Here is a 19,965-nt window from a genome sequence, read left to right on the forward strand (position 1 = left end):
CTGGCTGAGCAGTGACAGCAGGGCTTACAGGGCATGGGCATGAGCCAGAATAGACGGTGTCCCCAAGCAGAGCAAGGGGCCGGGGGGCACAAGGGAGTCAGTGCACAGGGTGGGGGCAGAGGCGTTGAGTCCTGTAGAGCACAATCTGGAATGGTTTGGGTGGGTCAGGCAAGTCCCAGGTGGGTGGATTTTTCTCCATACTGCAAAGTGGTCTGATTCTGAGCAAGGTTGGAGAAAGGGAAAGGACTGGAGCTGCAGGGGGGCTGCCGGTCAGGGCCGAGGTGCGTTGGCAGAGCTAGGGGATGAAAATGTGGGTTGGCACAGCAAGGGGGCTGCCGGTCAAGGCCGAGGTGCATTGGCAGAGCTAAGGGAGGAAGATCTGGGCTGGAAGAGCATTGGCTCCAGCAACATGGCTCTCTGCACCATCTCCCCTTTGCATATTGGTCCATGCTAAATCCCTTGGATTCATCCCCTGGGGTGTTTTACTTGGGAAGCTTCAGGATGTGTAGCTCAGAGGCTGGGGTCAAACCACAATAATCCCAGTGGAGGTGCTCTGCGAGGAGCCTGGATTCATTGCATAGTCACACCGGTGACTGCCGAGTAGGCATGTTGTCCACGTTTACCTTCTACCAGCAGCATCTTCAGGAAAGGGAAGGTGTCCTGCTTGGCTCTTGGTCCATTTGTGACCTTGGCCAGGAGCTTGTCTTGTTGAGAGATAAAGTGAAGGACATGAGGAGTCATTCCCTCCAGGCATTGTCCTGCTTTGGAAGTTGAGGATGGTGTATAAGGTCTTGAATTCCTATTTCTGGAAATATCAGGAGAGCTGCTTTTTCTCTGGGGCCTCTGGCTGGAAGCAGAAATGCAGGGTCACCTGAGAATACAACAATTGGGGGAGACAAAAAACCTTATCTCAACTTCTGGTCATCTTGAGAGTTTGGCTCAAGTCTTTGTCTAAAGTTCAGGTGGGTTCTTGTCCTATGAAGCGGTTCCAAGCCTGGAGTCCCCTCTGTTCATGGAGCTGGCAGAGCGTTAGGGCAAGCTTCCCCCCACACCCCCCCCCACACCCATCCCTCCCCAGACACAGTGGGCTTCAACAGCAAGGACCTCTCTGTAGACACGGGAAGGTGGGTCCACACTCCGTGGCACATTTGAGACTCTCAAGGAGGCCAGCTGGGGCCAGCTGTGCTGGTGGGATTTCTGCTGGGGACACTTGTCCTCTAGGACCCAGAATGAGACACATCCGCTCATAGGCCACCAAGGAGCCAATTTGCAATTGCTGCCTAGCTGGGCCAGGTTCTGACTCGCAGCCCAGACATGGAACGCTATGTATCACCTCACATTCCTCTCACCAAACAGAACCCAACCAACCACCTCGGTTTGGCTTTCGCCTTCCGGTTCTATACAGCCACCCAGCAAAGGGGTTGATTCTCAGTGCGAATTGTGCCCAGAGGTGGTGACAAGCAGCAGGGGGCTTCTCTCTAGGCCATGAATACAAGTCCTCAGAGCTTATCTCTTGCAGGTGGATGAAGAGAAGAGGCAAGTGATGGTGGAAGCGGGAATCCTCCTGTCTGATCTAAACGTCGAGCTGAGCAAGTACGGGTTGGCCCTGGCCAAGTAAGTGAGCTGTTTGCTGTTTCAGTGTTATTCAGGACAACCTTAATGCTTTTAGGAGTACTTGTGATGAAGTGAGCTGTAGCTCACGAAAGCTTATGCTCAGATAAATAAGTGAGCTGTAGCTCACAAAAGCTTATGCTCAAATAAATTTGTTAGTCTCTAAAGTGCCACAAGTACTCCTTTTCTTTTTGAGGATACAGACTAACACGGCTGCTACTCTGTCTTAATGCTTTTCTGATCTTTGGACTCCTTCATTGCCCCAAGCCAGGATCTAGAGCTTATCTACGCAGGGAAAGTTACCGGGATAAGCGAAACTGAAAAAAGGCTCTCTTATTCCGGAATAAGAGTCCACATGGTAATTATATCAGTAAACTTCCCTGTATAGACAAGACTTTACTTACACACTGTATTGTTCAACAGCATGCCCAAGATCAATGATTTATCTTACTTGGCTCTAAACTGGCAATAGATTTCCCTGCTGGGAGTTCAGGACATGGGGAAGAGATTCCCAATAGATGGCTCTTCAGTCTAGGAGATGAAGGCCTAACATGAGCTGATGGCTAGAAGTTGAAGCCAGACAAATTCAGACTAGAAAAGGGGCAAGATTTTAAGAGTGATTGTAAATAGCCACTGGAACAATTTACCTAGGGGCAGGGTCTATAGCGGAAGTCTTTAACTCACGAGCGGAAGTCTATTTCTAAAAGATGAGCTATAGCTCAACCAGAAGTTATGGACTTGAAGTAGAAGTTTAGTGAACCCCTCCTCAAAGCCTTTTAAAAACAGTCACTGTTAGAAAGGTCTGTAGATTTAAAATGCGGAGGCCATGTGGGTCATACCAGATATGTGAATTTCACTGACACTAGGGGAGAGCATACTCTTTAATCACTGGGTAACTGAATCGATTGATTCCTCGGTCATTCGGAGTTTACGCTGCAGTAAATCCGGGCTCCTGGGGACGGACTGAACAGGATGCTCGCCAGGCCTTGGATAGGATTTCAAAAAGACATGCCTCAGGGGCGTGACAAAGAGGGTAATTGCAGAAGTAAACGATCCGTTTTGTGTGGTCACCGTGCATTGTTTATTTGTTCTCTTGTACGAGCCCCAAGCGAGATCAGGCCACCGTTGTAGAAGTACTGTAGAAACCCGTCGTGAGTGACAGTCCCTGTCCCAAAGACTGTACACTCTGTAATGATGTAGTTCCCGAGGCATACCAGGAATAGTCTAGTTATTACTTAGTCTTGTCTTGAAAGCAGGGGACTGGACTAGGTGACCTATCGAGATCCTACTTCTAGCATTAGAGATTTGTGCTGTGGCTGAATTTTCACCCAGTGTTTCTCCATAGCACGTGGGAAAATAAACGCGAGAGGGTTTAGTGGTCCATTGCAAACCAATTCCAACCACGTTCCTCACTCAGAATTACATCCCAGGTTAAGGTCTCCCCATTGCTTGGATTTCCTGCGTCTTGCCCAATAACAGCCAGTGGCCAGGCGGTCGGCGCGCTGGGGCTGTGGGTCCCTTCCCCCTGCGCTGTCCCAGCACGCTGCGTTCCAGCTGGGCTCAGCCAGGGAAGCAGCTCCCCATTAGTGGAGCTGACCTGCAGGTTACCCCGGTAGCAGGGGATCTCGGATGCTGGCAGGGAAGGTGGACCATGGGCGTGGGTCCCATTTCAGCTGGTGTCATATGAACATGCCCCCTCAGTGCCCAGAAGCAGTCAGGGCTCGACCTGTCCCATGCACAAGTCCCACATGCCTGGCACTGGGTCCATGCCGTGGATTTGGGGAATGGGTGACGTTCCCTGAGATCAGCCTAAGGCCCTGGGAGAGCATCAAAGGGACTGTCTTGAATCGGAGTGTCAGGCCCATGTCTGGACCCCCTGCCCACCAGCCTGTGATCTCAGCACGGTTTGATACGAAGCAGCGGGTGCATTACATTGGCTTGGCACATCCTGATCTGGGACAGCTGGCAATTAACGGCCCTCGTTCTGGGTGTCACATTAATCAATATCGTCTCGAGAGATGTGTCTGGGAAGAACCACAACTAACTGCCGATGACGTTTCTTTGTCTGTGTGCAGCTTAGGAGCCGTTTCGGAAGTGGCGGCCGCTGGGGTTATTGGAACGGGGACACACAACACGGGTATCAAACATGGCATCTTGCCCACCCAGGTAAGGCCCGGAGCTGGCGGAACGAGGGCTGGCTGGGGAACCAGAATGCTGTTGGGTGAGAAGTTTCAGAATAGGTTTGGTTGAAAACGAGCTCTTGGGGGAGAGAGGGAGACCCCCGAGGGGTAGGACACGCTCACCTGGCCTGTGACAGACCCCGAGTCAAGTGCCGGAGCTGAATCAGGCAGGGCAGGGCCTTGAACCCGTAACTAGGCCGGGAAGAGTTTGCCTGGCCCCTTTCAAGTCAGACACAGGATGCTGTTTATCCCCCACTACAAACCATCTCAGAATTCACAGCTCAGGGTCCAGTTCGTCTGCTCAGCCCCCAGCCTCCGAGGGAGGAAACTCCCTGAGGCTGCACTGCCTGCAAAGGGGGTCTCTGCTCACGGCCCCCGGCAGATGGCGGGTTTTCCCCGGTGTCAAGTGAGCTGATGCCTTCCTCCCCAGGGCTGGAATATTGCACACACCCCCAACCCCAACCCCGTCCTGCCCCCCAGCCCTGCTGCTGCTTTCAGTCCCTGAACAGGGAGAAGTGGGAGGGGTTAGTAACAAACGCTTGGTCCTTTCATGCCCTTCACCTCCCAGTTCCTGGCTCCTCCTCACACCCCCGGAGAGAGGAGAGTCGACATCATTAACCCTAATCTACAGGCGGGGAAATCAGACCCAGGCAGGTGAAGTGAGGTGCCCCAGGCCATACAACAAGTGCTGGAAGGCTGGCTCCCGCTCCTGCGCTCCGACCACTAGACCACGCTGCCACTCCTCACCCCGGTTAGTCCTTGGCCCCCATGGGGCCGCGCTGAGCACTCTGAGAGCAGGAATTGCTTTCTGCTGGAAGTGCCACCAGAGCGTATGATGGGCGCATCGCGTGCCTCTCGCCAGCATGACCATCTGGCAGGATCTGGGTCTCAATGCCAGGCTAGTCTGGACAGGATTCCCCTCATGCTCTGCCCACCTGTCTTGGGCCCTGTGTTGTGGTGACCGGCTCTCTGAGCATGGCTCTCCCTGGAGTGCTGAGAACAGCTTGACATGCAGACCCGGGACTGAGCACATGGTCCCCTGGATACCATGTCCTGGCCTATCACAAGGGACCTAGGGCTTTAATTCTGATCTGCTCCCGGCCAGCACAGCCTGCTGCTCCTAGACCACTAGCTTGGCCCGTCCCATCCTGCATCACCCGTCACACACAGCACATTCACAGAGCCTCTATGGCCTGACATCAGCCGTGAGGATCCAATTCATGTAATGCGCCAGGCAAAGGCGCCGTCTCCGATCTTCTCTCTCTTACGGGCGCAGAAGGCACAGAACAGACCATACCCCTTACGGTGCCATTTAGCGCAACAGGGCTTGCCAGCTGCCTGCAGCTTATCCTAGCTGAACTGGACAAAGCCCAGGCCAGTCAGCCATAGGGAACAATCCTCCTTTAGCAGGGAATGAACTCCAGGCCCTAGCAGATCTTTTCCATCACTGACGTCTAGAGCAGCTGGAGGAATGAACTTATGCTGCTGGAGCCAGGAGGAGTCAAAGGAGTGAAAACGGCTGTTTCTTTTCACCTCTTTTACTGTTCCTCTCTCTCTCTTCCTTCCCCCGGCTCCCCAGAGTGCCCCCTCTCTTGGTAGAGGAGAAACAGGACTCGGTTTTACTGAATATAAAGGGAATGGTCTATTGGGACATGCTGCTGCTGGACACAGACGGACCCTGTGGTTCTCTCTGGCCCTTTAGCTTTCGCACCTTGTGTTGCCTGGCGTCACTAAACAGGGTCTCCTTCAGTCCTGGCCTGGACTCGGCAGCCATGGAAGGGACTGCTGACTATATTACACTATCCCTGCTGCTCTGTGCTGAGCGACCCACATGAGATCCCCAGGAAATGCTATGCTAAGGGTCAGGCACTGCTGGGCAGGGTCAAAGATCCAGGACCCAGTCCTGCAAACCCTCTATGGGACTTCCACTGAAAGCAGCAAGAGCCCCTCTGCTTGGGAGGCACACAGGCTCAGGTCCCCTGACTGCTACATCATTAATATCTCAGAGCTCAGTACAGAATTAGCAATGCTTCCACCGTTAGATCCTAGCTGCAGAGTTAGATCCAGAGCAGACTTACCCACTTTCATCGTGTCTGACAAATGCATACAAAATCAGGGCATTAAGAAATGACAAATAAGTGAAGTGATAGAGGAGCGGACTGAATGGGGCGCAGGGTGGCTGGGGATCGATATACAGCCAAGCAGCTTCTGCCTCTCGAGAACAGACATCACCAAAAATTCACAAGCAGCTGTCAAAAATTCCATAAAGTACCTGAAAAGCAAATTATAATAAGCAACAATAAATCAGCCTGTTACAGTGCAGTAAGTGGCAAGGCAAGTCTTCCCGGTGAATTTCTGCAACCACAGGACCAGCCTCCCTCCTGTCGGGAGTAGGGATGGCTGAGGTTCACCCGTGCCCAAGGTACCAGGAATTTGAACCCTGGGAGATATTTATTTCAGTGCTTATATGGCCCTCACTGCCATAGGTATCCGACTGCCAAATTTCAAGTTCCCGCTCCTAAGCATGGGGGTGCTGGAGCTTTTCAAAGAAAAGATCACTAGAATGTTTTAACACGGGCAAAACAAGTTATTTTTCCCTCGTCTCATTCTTGGAAATGGCTGAATTGTTTTGACTGAAATTTTCCAAAAAAGTTCACCCTGCAGCAGCATGTCAATGGGATGAAGTTTGGCACAGCTACTGAAAACAGGGTCTTATAATGGGAAGTGTTGAGCAACCTGAATTACTGGGCATGCTACTCGACCACCTATATTATAATATCTCTGAGCTCCTTACAAAACAGTGCTTCCAGGGCTCGATCACAGCTGCAGAGTTAGATACAGAGTGGCTCAAAATGATTCATTATGCATAAGGAAAGGCTCTGTGTCCCAAGGCCAAGCCACTAAGAACATACGAGTTGCCAGACTGGGTCAGAGCATGGTTCATCTTGCTCAGTGTCCTGTCTCCGACAGTGGCCTGTACCAGAGCTCCTTGGGGAGTGTACAGAACATGGTGACCCTAAACCTCTAACTTCCAGAAGCTGGGTGTGGACGACAGGGGATGGACTTGGTAAATTGCCCTATTCTGTTCATTCCCTCTGAAGCACCTAGCACTGGCCACTGTCGGAAGACAGGACACTGGGCTAGATGGACCATTGGTCTGACTCAATATGGCCGTTCTTATGTTCTTAACACAATTATGGAGTTATCCACCCTGTCTTCTGCTCCCAGCTCCTGGTAATCAGAGGTTGAGGGACATCTTGAGCCTAGTGTTGCATCCCTGACTATCTTGGCTAATAGCCATTGATGGACCTATCCTCCAGGAACTTATCCAGATCTTTTTTGAACCCCGTTATACTTTGGGTCATCACAACATCCCATGGCAATGAGCTCCACAGGCTATTTGTGCGTTGTGTGCAAAAGTGCTTCCCCTGGCTTGTATTAAACCTGCCGCCGGTAATTTCATCAGTGAAACCCTGATATTTTTATTGTGGGAAAGGTAAATAATATTTATTCATGTTTTCCACACTGTTCGTGATTTTATAGGCCTCGATCATATCCTCCCTTAGTCGTCTCTTTTCTAGGATCAACAATCCTAATCTTTTTAGTCTCTCCTCATCTGGAAGCCGTTTCATACCCTTGATCATCTTTGTTGCCCTTCTCTGAACCTTTTTCCATTCCACGGTATCCTTTTTGAAACGTGGCGACCAGAACTGGACACAGTATTCAGGGTGTGGGCACACTATGGATTTATATAGTGGCACTATTGTATTTTCTATCCCTTTTCTAATGATTACTAACATACTGATAGCCTTTGTGACTGCTGTGGCCCAATGAGTGGAAGTTTTCATAGAATTATCCATGGTGACTCCAAGATCTCTTTCTTGAGTGGTAACAGCTAATTTGGACTCCATCATTTTATATGTATAATTGGGATTATCTTTTCCAATGTGCATTACTTTGCACTTATCAACGTTGAATTTCATCTGCCATTTTGTTGCTCAGTCACCAAGTTTTGTGAGATCCCTTTGTAACTCTTCACAGTCTGCTTTGGACTGAATTCTCTTGAATAGCTGTTGTATCACCTTCAAACTGTGCCACGTAACTGTTCACCCCCTTTTCCAGATCATTAGTGAATACATTGAACAGCACAAGTCCCAGTACAGATCCTTGGGTGACCTCACTGGTCACCTCCCTCCATTGTGAGCTCCAGTGAGCTCTAATCCACCTGCAGTCTGTCTGTGTAAGAGCTGCAACTTGAGCAGCAATTATATTCTGGGCACGTGGACAGAGATCCTGGAGCAACAGAACTTGGGTTCAGTAGCTTTCTAGATGATCAGCCGATCCCTTTCAGGGATTTTGCTTTAGCTCAGTATTACAGTACAAACCTCTTTGAGCCCACAGCAATACCCTGTTGTGGCTAGTAAATCTCCCCCTTGTGCACCTGTTTTGTACCCTCCACTCTTCTTTTGAACACCACAAATACCCCACCAAAAATCCCCCATCCAGAGCCAGTCACAAGGGTTTCGCTCATATTGCCACACGGTGATACTTTGCACCAGCAGGCTCGGAAATCAGACGTCGTTTTCCTGCAAGCAGGCAGGTGACAGAGCGTGGACATAAACAGCAGAAGGAAAGAGGACAGACATGGTGCTTATGTTTTTAATTTGGAAATGCAGGTCCAAAATCAACTTGGCAGCGCCATCTGCGGGAGAAGGGTCCCTTTCATACTCTGTCAGGGGGAAATCACCCACAAGGCCTAGACAGCACTTCACTGGGCCACAGCCTCCTGCTGGCCCTTTGCTGGAAGGTGAATTCCCCTCCCAGCGCCCCTGTCCTCAGCAGCAGCTGGCACTGCTGGGTCTAGGGCCCCCTGTGGAATGAAGCATGCAAAGAGCATGGCATGTCCTTTCTGCTCACGACACCAGGAGTGGAGGCAGTATTGCCTAGTGGGTAGAGCGCTGGACTGAGAGACCAGGGTTCAAATCCCAGTTCTGCCTCTGGCCTGCTGGGTGGCCTTGGCCAAGGCATGTCCCCTACCCGTGCCTCAGTTTCCCAACCAGTAAAAAACTGGGGATAACAAAGCTGACTCTCCCTTTGTCAAGTGCTTTGAGATCTCCTGCTGCAAGAGCTAGGGATTATTAGTTTTATGTCATCGGGCCAGGGATCGCATCATTTCCCACAAGCTAAACAGGGCTGGTGCCTGGAGGAGGGAAAACCGAGGTGCTGATATTCCAAATGGCATTGCTCTCTCTGAGCTAGTACATTCCAGCAATGCGGTGGCAGGGGGCAGGGGGCTGTTGGAGGTGCCGTCTCACGGAGGGGTTATAAAACCCAAGGTCCTGACTGTCTGTGGTCATGGAGGATCCCAGGGCTTTTCCTCACAGGATGGTGAGGCCCTAGTCCAGGGGTGGGCAAACTTTTTGGCCTGATCAGGGTTCCAAAACTGTCTGGAGGGCTGGGTAGGGAAGGCTGTGCCACCCCAAACCCTAACCGTATCCGCCCCCTCCCACTTCCTGCCACCCTGACTGCCCCCCTCAGAATCCTCGACCCATCCAACCTCACCTACTCCTTGTCCCCTGACCGCCCCCTCCTGGGACCCCCCCGCTACTAACCGCCTCCCCCCGGGACCCCACTCCCATCCAACCCCCCCTGCTCCCGGACTGCCCCGCCCCCAATCCACACCCCCGCCCCCTGACCGGCCCCTCAGGACCCCACCCTTTATCCAACCCCCCCTCTAAAGCCCCTTTCAGAATGCGGCCCTGTGAACACGGGCGGAGGACTCGGGAGGAGCAGGGGCAACCGCGCAGCTGGAGAGAAGCAGCGGTTTCCCCTTCAAAGCACTGCTTCTCTCCGGCCGGCTGCGCGGCTGCCTGGTCCTCCTGAATCCTCCGCCCGCGTTCACTGTGCTCCCGCCACCCACACTGCCCGCCTGCTCCCCTGTGGCTGCCTCCACCGGGGAGCCTCCCTCCTTGCTCTCCCCTGCCCCCGCAGTGCAGCCCCCTCCCACGCTGGCAGCACGGCGAGCTGAGGCTGCGGGGGAGGGGGGACAGCAGGGCCGGGGGCGAGCCTCCCCGGCTGGGAGCTCAGGGGCCAGGCAGGATGGTCCCGCAGGCCGAATGTGGCCCGCGGGCTATAGTTTGCCCACCTCTGCCCTAGTCAGATTCCAAATGATGCAGTTAAAATCCCCCTGCAGGCTCAGCTGGATACAACAACCCGCTTCACTTCCTGTCCTAAAGCGTCGGGCAGTGTTAACAGGAGTTATTATAGAGCCTTCCATGCCACCAGGGCCTGCCCGTCAATAGGCCACATGTGCTAGGGAGTTCCCTGGCTGCATTGCCAGACCCAGCAGCTGTCCAATCTCACAAGGTCCCTGCAAGGCAGGGCAGTGCTACGGTCCCCATGGAACAGATGGGGAAACAGAGGCACGGAAAGGCCAAGGCCCAGCTTTTGAAAGGTCATTAGACACCTGGGACCTTGTTATATTAGGCCAAAGCCTCATTACTACTTTTTTTCTGAGCCTAAGGCATTTTATAGGCTACGCCCCTGACTCCCATTGATCTTGATGTGAGTCAGGCACCTAAGCACCTTTAAGGATCCAGGTTTAAGTGATTTGCCCAAGGTCATGCAGGGAGTCTGTGGCGGAGCAGGGGAATCAAACCCCGGTATCCCAAGTCCTACATTAGCAGTGATCCCTATGTGTGTAATTACCGCCAGAGAGGCAGCGAGTACTCTAACTAGTCATACTGCAGCCGTGCCTCGGACACAGGTCCTCAAACGGCTTCCAACTCCCACTGACTGCAGTGATGGGATTTGAGGATTTGGACCCAGAAGCCTCAGTCATGAACCTCCTCCCCTCTCCGTCGGCGCCAGGCACTTTGCAAGCACCGATCAAAGGGAATATCCCTGCCCCAGAGAGCTTCCAATCGCAGTATGAGACAAGAGACAGCCGATGGGTGTAGACAGAGGGGGGAGTATAAGGGAACTCAAGGAGATGCTTGAGCAGCACGCCAGCTGCCTGACGGCTGCCAAGGGTAGGGTAAGCGTGACGGCTATAGCGAAGACCGGGGGTGGCTCCATAGCCCTGCCAGCTAGTCCCCACGGGGCGAGCCTTGCTCAGCCTCTGTGGCTGGGAATGACACATCATTGTCTCCCCCCGACAGGTGGTGGCTCTGACACTGCTGACGGCTTCGGGGGAAATCCTGGAGTGCTCTGAGTCCGTCGACGCTGAAATCTTCCAGGCCGCTCGGCTGCATCTCGGCTGCCTGGGCGTGGTCCTGACCATCACCTTCCAGTGCGTCCCGGAGTTCTACCTTCAGGAGACCACCTTCCCCTCCACCCTCCAGGAGGTACCGTAATGTCCACGGTAGACGCGGGAGGACAAAACGATAGGCCCCTCTCGTAAGTGGCCTCCGCGGCAGGTGAAATGCCGTGCATGGCAAGACAAGCTGTTCTGGCTCAGGCTGACGGGGAGCGACTGCAGTCAGTTAAGGAATATCCCACACTTGCACTACACTCCTGTCAAGGTTCCTCCCCCACTCTGAACTCTAGGGTACAGATGTGGGGACCTGCATGAAAAACCTCCTAAGCTTATCTTTACCAGCTTAGGTCAAAACTTCCCCAAGGTACAAAATATTCCACCTGTTATCCTTGGACTGGCCGCTACCACCACCAAACTAATACTGGTTACTGGGGAAGAGCTGTTTGGACGCGTCTTTCCCCACAAAATACTTCCCAAAACCTTGCACCCCACTTCCTGGACAAGGTTTGGTAAAAAGCCTCACCAATTTGCCTAGGTGACTACAGACCCAGCCCCTTGGATCTTAAGAACAATGAACAATCCTCCCAACACTTGCACCCCCCCCCCTTTCCTGGGAAATGCTGGATAAAAAGCCTCACCAATTTGCATAGGTGACCACAGACCCAAACCCTTGGATCTGAGAACAATGAAAAAGCATTCAGTTTTTTACAAGAAGACTTTTAATAAAAAATAGAAATAAATAGAAATAAAGAAATCCCCCCTGTAAAATCAGGATGGTAGATATCTTACAGGGTAATTAGATTCAAAAACATAGAGAACCCCTCTAGGCAAAACCTTAAGTTACAAAAAAGATACATAGACAGAAATAGTTATTCTATTCAGCACAATTATTTTCTCAGCCATTTAAAGAAATCATAATCTAACACATACCTAGCTAGATTACTTACTAAAAGTTCTAAGACTCTATTCCTGTTCTGTCCCTGGCAAAAGCAGCATACAGACAGACCCAGACCCTTTGTTTCTCTCCCTCCTCCCAGCTTTTGAAAGTATCTTGTCTCCTCATTGGTCATTTTGGTCAGGTGCCAGCGAGGTTACCTTTAGCTTCTTAACCCTTTACAGGTGAGAGGAGCTTTCCCCTGGCCAGGAGGGATTTCAAAGGGGTTTACCCTTCCCTTTATATTTATGACAACTTCCCACATGCATTTATGGTGCAACCCAGCGTGGGAACAGAGTGATCTTTAAAAATGGAGACTTTCACGCCGACGATTCAGTGACTGATGGGGAGTCTCGTTTCTTTGGAAATGGAGTTTTAATTTCTCAGGCAGGTGCCTGGGGGTAAGGCAAAGTCAGCCGGGTCTGCAGCAGCCAGTGTTTGCAGGAGAGGGGGGACTGAGGCAAGTTGGCTGCCTTAGTATCACAGGGATGAATGGGTTTATTTCTTAAGAGGGACACTGACAACATTAAAGTGATGGGCTGGACCCACCCGTTTGCTCTGGCTGCTTTGCACAGTAGCCTGTGACCGGCCCTGCTACCCCTCTCGGGTGCTGAGGTAGCCCAGGAGGAGGCTGGGGCAGGAAGTCCAGGGCTCTAGGACTCTGGATTGGTAGGCAAAGGCTCATGGGCGGGGTGCAGTCAGCTGGAGTGAGTCTGTCAGCCTCCCAGAGAGGCAGGTGGGCCTATCAGAGGAGGAAGCAAAGGCAGGGGCAACTGTTTGCTGAGAGTAATGGGGGCAGAGGGTAATCACGGTGGGAGTACAGGCTGCATGGAGAGGGGAGCCTGTGAGTTAATTTTACTTTAACACTCAGGAAAGGGGCGTTCAGACTGTTTGTGTCCCGTGGAGAAAGGGGAACCAAGGGCCTTAATTTGCTTTAACCCTGGAGACAAGGGCAGCTGGGCTCTCTATTAGGGACTCTGAGGAGAGGGGACCTGCAATGCAGCCTGGGAGGAAACTGGTTATTTTCAGTTGAGTCACAGGCTGTGGCAGGACAAGCAACGTTTGCTTTCTTGATTTGTTTGGTTCCTTTTTAGCTGAAGGATGCACCGTAAATCCAACTCAACCAGCCAGCCACACTGGGTCTGCAGCTGCTTTGTGCTGTCAGAGCCGGGTGATAAATCTGTCCCCAAACATTTATAATGGGTTCACTGCCTCACCAACAATGCCAGCTAGTTTTCACAACTGAAAATATTTAAAAAATCTGTTTCCCGCTGATGGTGTTTGTTTGCTTTTTGCATTTATCCCAACCTGGAGAGTGAGAGTGAATTGAGTCAGTTTCATTCTTTGTTTCTGGTCAGTTTCATGTTTTGGTGTCCATGGACTAGCCAAATGCAGCAGCCTTCAAGGCTGCAGGGCAAGGCTCAGATGTTTGAAGCATTCTCATGGAATTCATTCTTTTAAAGATGTCATGGAAACATCCTAGGTGCTGGAAATGGCTTAGTGGGTGGGGCACAAAACAGGCCCTCAGGAGACCTGGGCTCTATTCCCAACTCTCTGCCACTGGCTTGCTGGGTGGCTTCAGGCGAGCCATTTCCCCTCCCTGTGCCTCAGTTTTCCCATCTGTAAAATGGGTAGAATGACGCTGCCCTCCTTTGCAAGGCTCCTTTGCAAGGAGATCTGCCAATGAACAGCGCTAGGTAAGAGCCAAGTATTATTAAAAGTGGGCCTGGCTGTGTCCCTTCTGAAGCTGATCTTTTTCCATCTCAAGTTCAGGCGGTGCGTGCAAACACGGTTAAGTGCTAGGTGCAGCCCTCCTGTCTGGCCCTCCGCCTTACTCACAGGGGGGCGGGGTAATAAATGAGCAGGCACAGCGGGCGAATGCGAGTGTCTGACGTGACGGGGTTTAAGCATGTTCCTCGTGGTGCTAATGAGCAGTCCCAGGCAGGAGTGACCTGGGGTTGTGCAGCAGCTTTCTAGTCAAGTCAGGATCCGGTTCTCCTGCTTTCTGCCTTGGGCGTGTGCACCTGGCACTCAGCACCTGCCCTGCACAGGGTCCAGCCCCCAGTTTGTTCTGAAATCTGCAGGGCCCAACTGGGGCAGAATTGCAAGGAAGGCGTGTTTGGGAGAGACAATGATCATTATATGGGGCAGGGCGGGGCGGTTATGGGATTGTTTTCCTGCTGCTTTTGCTCCATGCAATGCTATAGGGTTCTCTCCACTCAGCCCAAGGAACCGGTCCATAGGGCTTAAACCATCAGGGTCTCTCCCGAAGACAGGCCATGTTAGCGGGTGAGTTCCACTGTCACAACATGGGAGAGAGGTAGTGGGTCTCATGGCCTGTCACGGGTGACCCTGCTCTGCAGAGTCTGCTTCCAGCTGCCACGCGGGTGGCTCAGGGTCAGTGGAAGCTGCTCATTCGAGTTGCCAGGCAGATGTGCGTAGTTAGTCCGGTGCTTATATCTCTGCGCACTCGGGTGGGTGGCACCAAGACAGTGCCTTTGCCGTGCAGACCCTGCAGCACAATCTCACTCTCCGAATCCAAGGTACCACATACGCCGCTTCTCCCGGAGGGCCCACGGGGCTGACTGGAGCGCTCACGTGCCGGACCTCAGGCAAAGGAGGTGCAGCGCCAATCTCAGGCATGAATTTAATCAGAAAAATGGCAATGATGATTGGGAATTGTTTAAGAAAACTTTGCTAGATCCCCCGAAAGCCACAGTTGAGGAAGGAGGCCATATTGGTTAAAAATCAACCTGGTTTGGGGGAGAGGTGAAAGCAGTGATAAAAAATGATATATGAAACAAATGGAAGAAAGGTGAAGCTGATGGTAATGAATGGCAATCAGAAGCTAAGAATTGTTGAAAATTGATCAGGGAAGCAAAGGAACACCATGAGAAATTGATGGTTAAGGACAATACAAAGGAGGTTTTGAATATATTCGGAACAAAAGGAATCCTGACAGTGGTATCAGACTATTAATAGATGGAAATGGGATAAAAGAAAAGGAGGACTTATGGCATCTTAGAGACTAACCAATTTATTTGAGCATAAGCTTTCGTGAGCCACAGCTCACTGCATCGGATGCATACTGTGGAAAATACAGAAGATCCACAATATGCAGCCGATGAAGTGAGCTGTGGCTCACGAAAGCTCATGCTCAGATAAATGGGTTAGTCTCTAAGGTGCCACAAGTCCTCCTTTTCTTTTTGCGGATACAGACTGACACGGCTGTTCCTCTGAAACCTGTCACTATGCAAGGAAATGGGATAATTATCAATAGTAATTACAGAAAAGGCAGAAGTGTTCAGTAAATATTTCTGTTCTGTATCTGGGGGAAAATGATGATGTAGTCATAGCTAAGGCTTCGTTTTAGTCATGGGTCTTTTTAATAAAAGTCATGGACAGGTCACGGGCAGTAAACAGAAATTCACAGCCTGTGACCTGTCCATGACTTGTACTATACCCCTGACTAAATATTGGGAGAGCTGCAGGTGCTGGCGGAATCTGTGACCTCTATGACAAACACACAGCCCTCGTCATAGCTTATGGTGATTCTCTTTCCATTCCACTAATATCTTTGGAGGATGTTATATAGCAGCTACTGAAGTTAGAGATTGTTAAATCAGCAGGTCTAGATAACTTGCAAGAGTTGTAAAAGAGCTGGCCGAGGAGCTCTCTGGACAGTGAATGTTGATTTCAATAAGTCCAGGAACGCTGAGACAGTTCCAGAAGACTGGAAGAAAGCTAAAGATCTGCCAATATTTAAGAAGGGTGAACAGGATGATCTGGGTAACTATAGGCTGTCATTATAACATCGATCCTGGGCAAGATAATGGAGTAGCTGTTATGGGACTCAATTAATAAAGAATTAAAGGAGGGTAATGTAATTAATGCCATTCAACATGGCTTTATGGAAAATGGATCCTAGCGAACTAAGTTGATATTTTTTATTTTTATTTTTTTATTTTATTTTATTTTATTTTAATTTTTTTTTTGAGATTTCAAGTTTGGTTGATAAAGGGGAAAAATGTTTCTGTAAAATGCTGAGGTTGCCTCTTAATCTCCCCCTTTTCCAAACTGAATGTACCTAGTTCCTTCAGCCTTTCCCCCCCGGCTGCATTCCACCCCTCTGCTCAGCTTTGTCGCTCGCCTCCCGATCCTTTCCAGTGTCTCTACACCCTTTCCACACAGTGGTGGCCCAAACTGGATGCAGTTCTCCTCCAGCTGAGGCCTACCCAGCGCCGAGTAGAACGGGACTGTCACCTCCCGTGACTTGCATGCTGTGCTTGCTAATGCAACCTAAAACTGCATTTGCTTTCCCCACCCCCCAACTCCCCCACTCCATTCCCAAACAGCTGGGATATGGCCCGCATCAATATCTATGCAAGAAGGAGATTTTCTTGTCTGAACAGTTCACGGCCTCCCTGTGAGGTAGGGTAGGGCTATCCAGCGGTATTTAACTGCCTTGGAAGATCTGGGCCTAAGTGACATGCCTGCGGTCTCCAAAAGTCTGTGGCAAAGCAAGGAATTGGATCCAGGTCTCCCAAGTCCCAGGCTAACTCCCTGTCTTGATAGAAATGCCCTCCCTCATCTTGCTGAGGTCACATAACTTCCCATTGCCTCAGTTTCTCTGTCTGTGAGATTGGGGATAACACCAGTCTCTCAGGATTAATCAGTGAGTGTGTAAAGATGGAAATCACCATATTAATATTAATACCCATATCGACCCTGTGGGATTTTTGCCCATGCCCTGTAGTTCCTGCATTTCCAGCGCCCCGACTTTCCCATTGGTTGACCCAGTGAGGTGGAAGAGAAGAGCAAGAGAGCAGGTGCTTTAAATATTTAAGCAAAATGATCGAGGCCATTACCAATAACGCCTGTTTTGAGAGGAGCGCAGGGGCTGCCCGGAGATGATTCGTGATTCGGTCGGACCCGCCTGGTTTCTCGCTTCCCACTCTGGCCTCGGGTTTCTCTTTAGCCCAGGCTACGCTGATAACACTCTGGGCCATTGGTTACACCCCCGGGGTGGGGTACACTGGCAATGCGCAGCGAAAGGGGGCTTCCATCACAGCTCCGCTACTCTGCGAAGACAAGCTGCTCCCAGGGGGAGGGGGCCGCTCAGCAGCCAGGCAGGTGCCTCCCCACCCCTCCCGGAGATAGAGCACAGAGCCAAAGAGCGACACATACAGGGGGCTGGAGCTCCAGCTGGTGTCAATCAGCAGAGCCCTTCTGATATCGAGGGGACCACGGCCATTTGCACTGCGGATGTGCCCCTAGGCGTGAAGGCCCCCACAGCACCTAGCGAGTTATCTTGTCCACCCGTGTGACACTAGGTAGCTTTCGGCCTGGCCAGTCCTTGGATGGGAGACCTGTCCCAAGTGGTAGCAGTGAGCGGGGAGGCGCTGGTGAGGCGTGCTGTCTGTCAGATGGGATCTGAGGGCGCTGGCCACTGGGGATCACGGATTGCTGAGCATTTTGTGGGTGGGTGGGGGTTGGATTTGCAGGGGAGTGGAGGAAATGCGTCTCCTGTTATTGGCAGGGCTGGAGGTGCCGACATTTGGAGCGGGAGGGGGATTCTCTAGCCCAGCAGCCCCCTCATAGCAGCCAGCTGTCTCCCCCCGCTGCAACATGGCAGCTGAGCCTGCTCCCCTCTTCAGCTGTCACCACAGCCCCGTCCCCCTCCCAGCTCCACTCTCTTTGAACCAGCCATCAATAACCATCCCCTCACGTTCCTCCCCCTTGGCTGCACCCGCAGCCCTCTCCCATCGGCTTCGGCCCTCTCACCACCACGCCTCCCATGGCTTCCTGCCCCCCCACCCCTCAGGCCACTCTGCTCCCCCCAGCCTCTGGGCTGCTGTGGTCATGGCCAGTCACACTGTCCTCAGAATCCTGCCCTGCCTTGGCATCCCCGGCTCGTTCGCCGGTCCAGCCTCCTGCCTCTCCGGTTGGCCGTTCAATAGCGCTGAGCGGCCCCGTCGTGGAGCAGGCCCCCGCAGTGCTAGGCGCTGTACAAACAGACTGGCCCAGAGAGCTCACAATCTCAGTACACTCCTCTTCCCCTGCTCAGCCAGTGACCCCAGCCTATCACCCATCCATCCGCTTCCCTCCAGCCCCGCCATGCTTCCCTGCATGCTGCCTCTTATGTATGGAGCGCCCTCCTCACGCAGGCGTCTAGGGCCGCTGGAGAGGGGCAGGACGGCCTTGTGAGTCGCTGGAGTGGGACTTGGGATACCTGGCTTCAGTTCTCAGCTCTGCCACAGACTCTTTGTGTCACCTTGGGTGAGTCACTTGAGCCTGGACCCTCAAATGTATTTAACTCCAGTTGATTTCCATGGAAGCGAAGTGTCTAAATGCCCTTGAGGATCTGGCTTTAACCTGGTGTGTCTACACTGCACACTAAACCCAGGCTCTGGCTTAGGTTTGAGTCCAAGCCCCCTTCCGTCCACACACAAATCAGGCTGACTTTGGTCAGCAAATACGACCCAGACCCAAGCAGCCTGCTGGGGGTTGGGTCAGAGCCCGTCTGGCTGAGTTTCTGCTCCAAGCCCGTCACTTTGCAGTGTGGATGCAGCCCAAGTGCAGACCCGAGCTGGAAGGTCCATGTAGCGCAGGGTGGGACCCATTAACAGGGCTAAGACTGGGTCCAGCAGCTGTTAACCCGAGTTTACTATGTAGTTTGGATGCTCAAGTGCAGGATTGGAAACACACAGTCTCCAAGCCTAGTTTGCTATGCAGTGTAGATGCACCCTTTGTGTGTGACCTGAATAACCTGTTGGTACCAATGGGCTCAATTCTCTTATTGAGTGGACACCAGAGAACTCAGGCCTGGTCGACACGAGGAAATTAGGTCACTGTAACCATGTCCGTCAGGGGGGTGAAAAAACCAACCCCCTGAGCAGTGCAGCTAAACTTACCCGACCCGCGGTGTACACAGCGCGAGGACCCTGGACAGCACCCACACACAACTCCCACAGAAGGGGGACTAGAAGTTGCTTTGCACAGAGAACCTTGTAACAATGGTCTGGTTCATCCTGGCTGCACAGGGATAGGCTGGTCCTATAGCCCCGTGGCCAGGCGGCTGCAGACCACACTAGCCTTCACTCTGTTCACAGGCACCGTCTTGGAGGTTCTGAGCTCCCCAGGGCGTGTGTCTGGTGGGCAGGGCAGGGCTGCTATTTAATATAGTTATTATCTCCATCACAAAGCGCCCTCGCATCTGACTTCCCCGCACTGCCAGGCCCTTGACCTGTCCCAAGTGCTGAGCTCTGAGCGCCAGGACAAGATACCCACCATCAGTGAACAGTTCCCCAGGGTCAGTGAAGCAGCTCTTGGCTGTCTGCTGCCTGTAACATATGGGCTAATATGCCGCTGCCCTCTACGGGATGCAATCTGAACTGCTCAACTGTGTGCCATAGATCCCAGACTGTAACCAACAACCAGAGATTCTCCTTTAGCATACGTTGAAGAGACCTGGGATTTTTGGAGCTGAGCATCTGAATTCAATGGATGCTGTTATCGCGAATTCCCTAGTGGCGACGCTGGGTAGGACAGTGACAACTGACGCTCTTGCTTGATTTGCTGCCTTTGGAGCTTGCAAGTGTCTCCTCCCGTAACAATTTGGCTCTGAGCACTGAGCCCTCTGACGGCTCATTTGTTTGCAGCCTGAGGCTGGAGCATGCACCTGCTGTGTTAAAAAGGTGGCGTTGTTTAAATCATGCCTGCTCCTGGTCTCGTACATCACCCACCCTCCGCAGTGCCCTCGTTCCCAAGGAATGATCCCTGCCTTGAAGAGTTTATAATCTAGATGCTACTGCAGCTTGGGTGTGGGCAGTTTTACCGCCAGTTTGTCTAGACGTGCTGTGAGTCTGATTAGATAACACAGAGGTGAAAACCAGAGTGAGAGTGAATTACAGGCAGTGCACTTACTAACGTTGCGGTTGCACCAGAGGATCAGGGACACAAAACAGTCTCTGCCCTCAAAG

General features: G+C 52.0%; 1 protein-coding gene across 1 annotated transcript in view; it reads left to right on the forward strand.

Annotated features, from left to right (window-relative positions):
• Positions 1–19,965, forward strand: part of LOC125634749 (L-gulonolactone oxidase) — a 46,263-nt gene that overhangs the window by 10,326 nt on the left and 15,972 nt on the right. The window contains exons 4-6 of the mRNA XM_048845881.2: positions 1,520–1,614; positions 3,687–3,777; positions 10,952–11,137. Of these exons, the coding sequence (XP_048701838.1) occupies positions 1,520–1,614; positions 3,687–3,777; positions 10,952–11,137 (372 nt within the window). The remainder of the gene's footprint in view (positions 1–1,519; positions 1,615–3,686; positions 3,778–10,951; positions 11,138–19,965) is intronic.

This window comes from Caretta caretta, chromosome 3 (genome assembly GCF_965140235.1).
Source record: "Caretta caretta isolate rCarCar2 chromosome 3, rCarCar1.hap1, whole genome shotgun sequence".
Taxonomy (NCBI): domain Eukaryota; kingdom Metazoa; phylum Chordata; order Testudines; family Cheloniidae; genus Caretta; species Caretta caretta.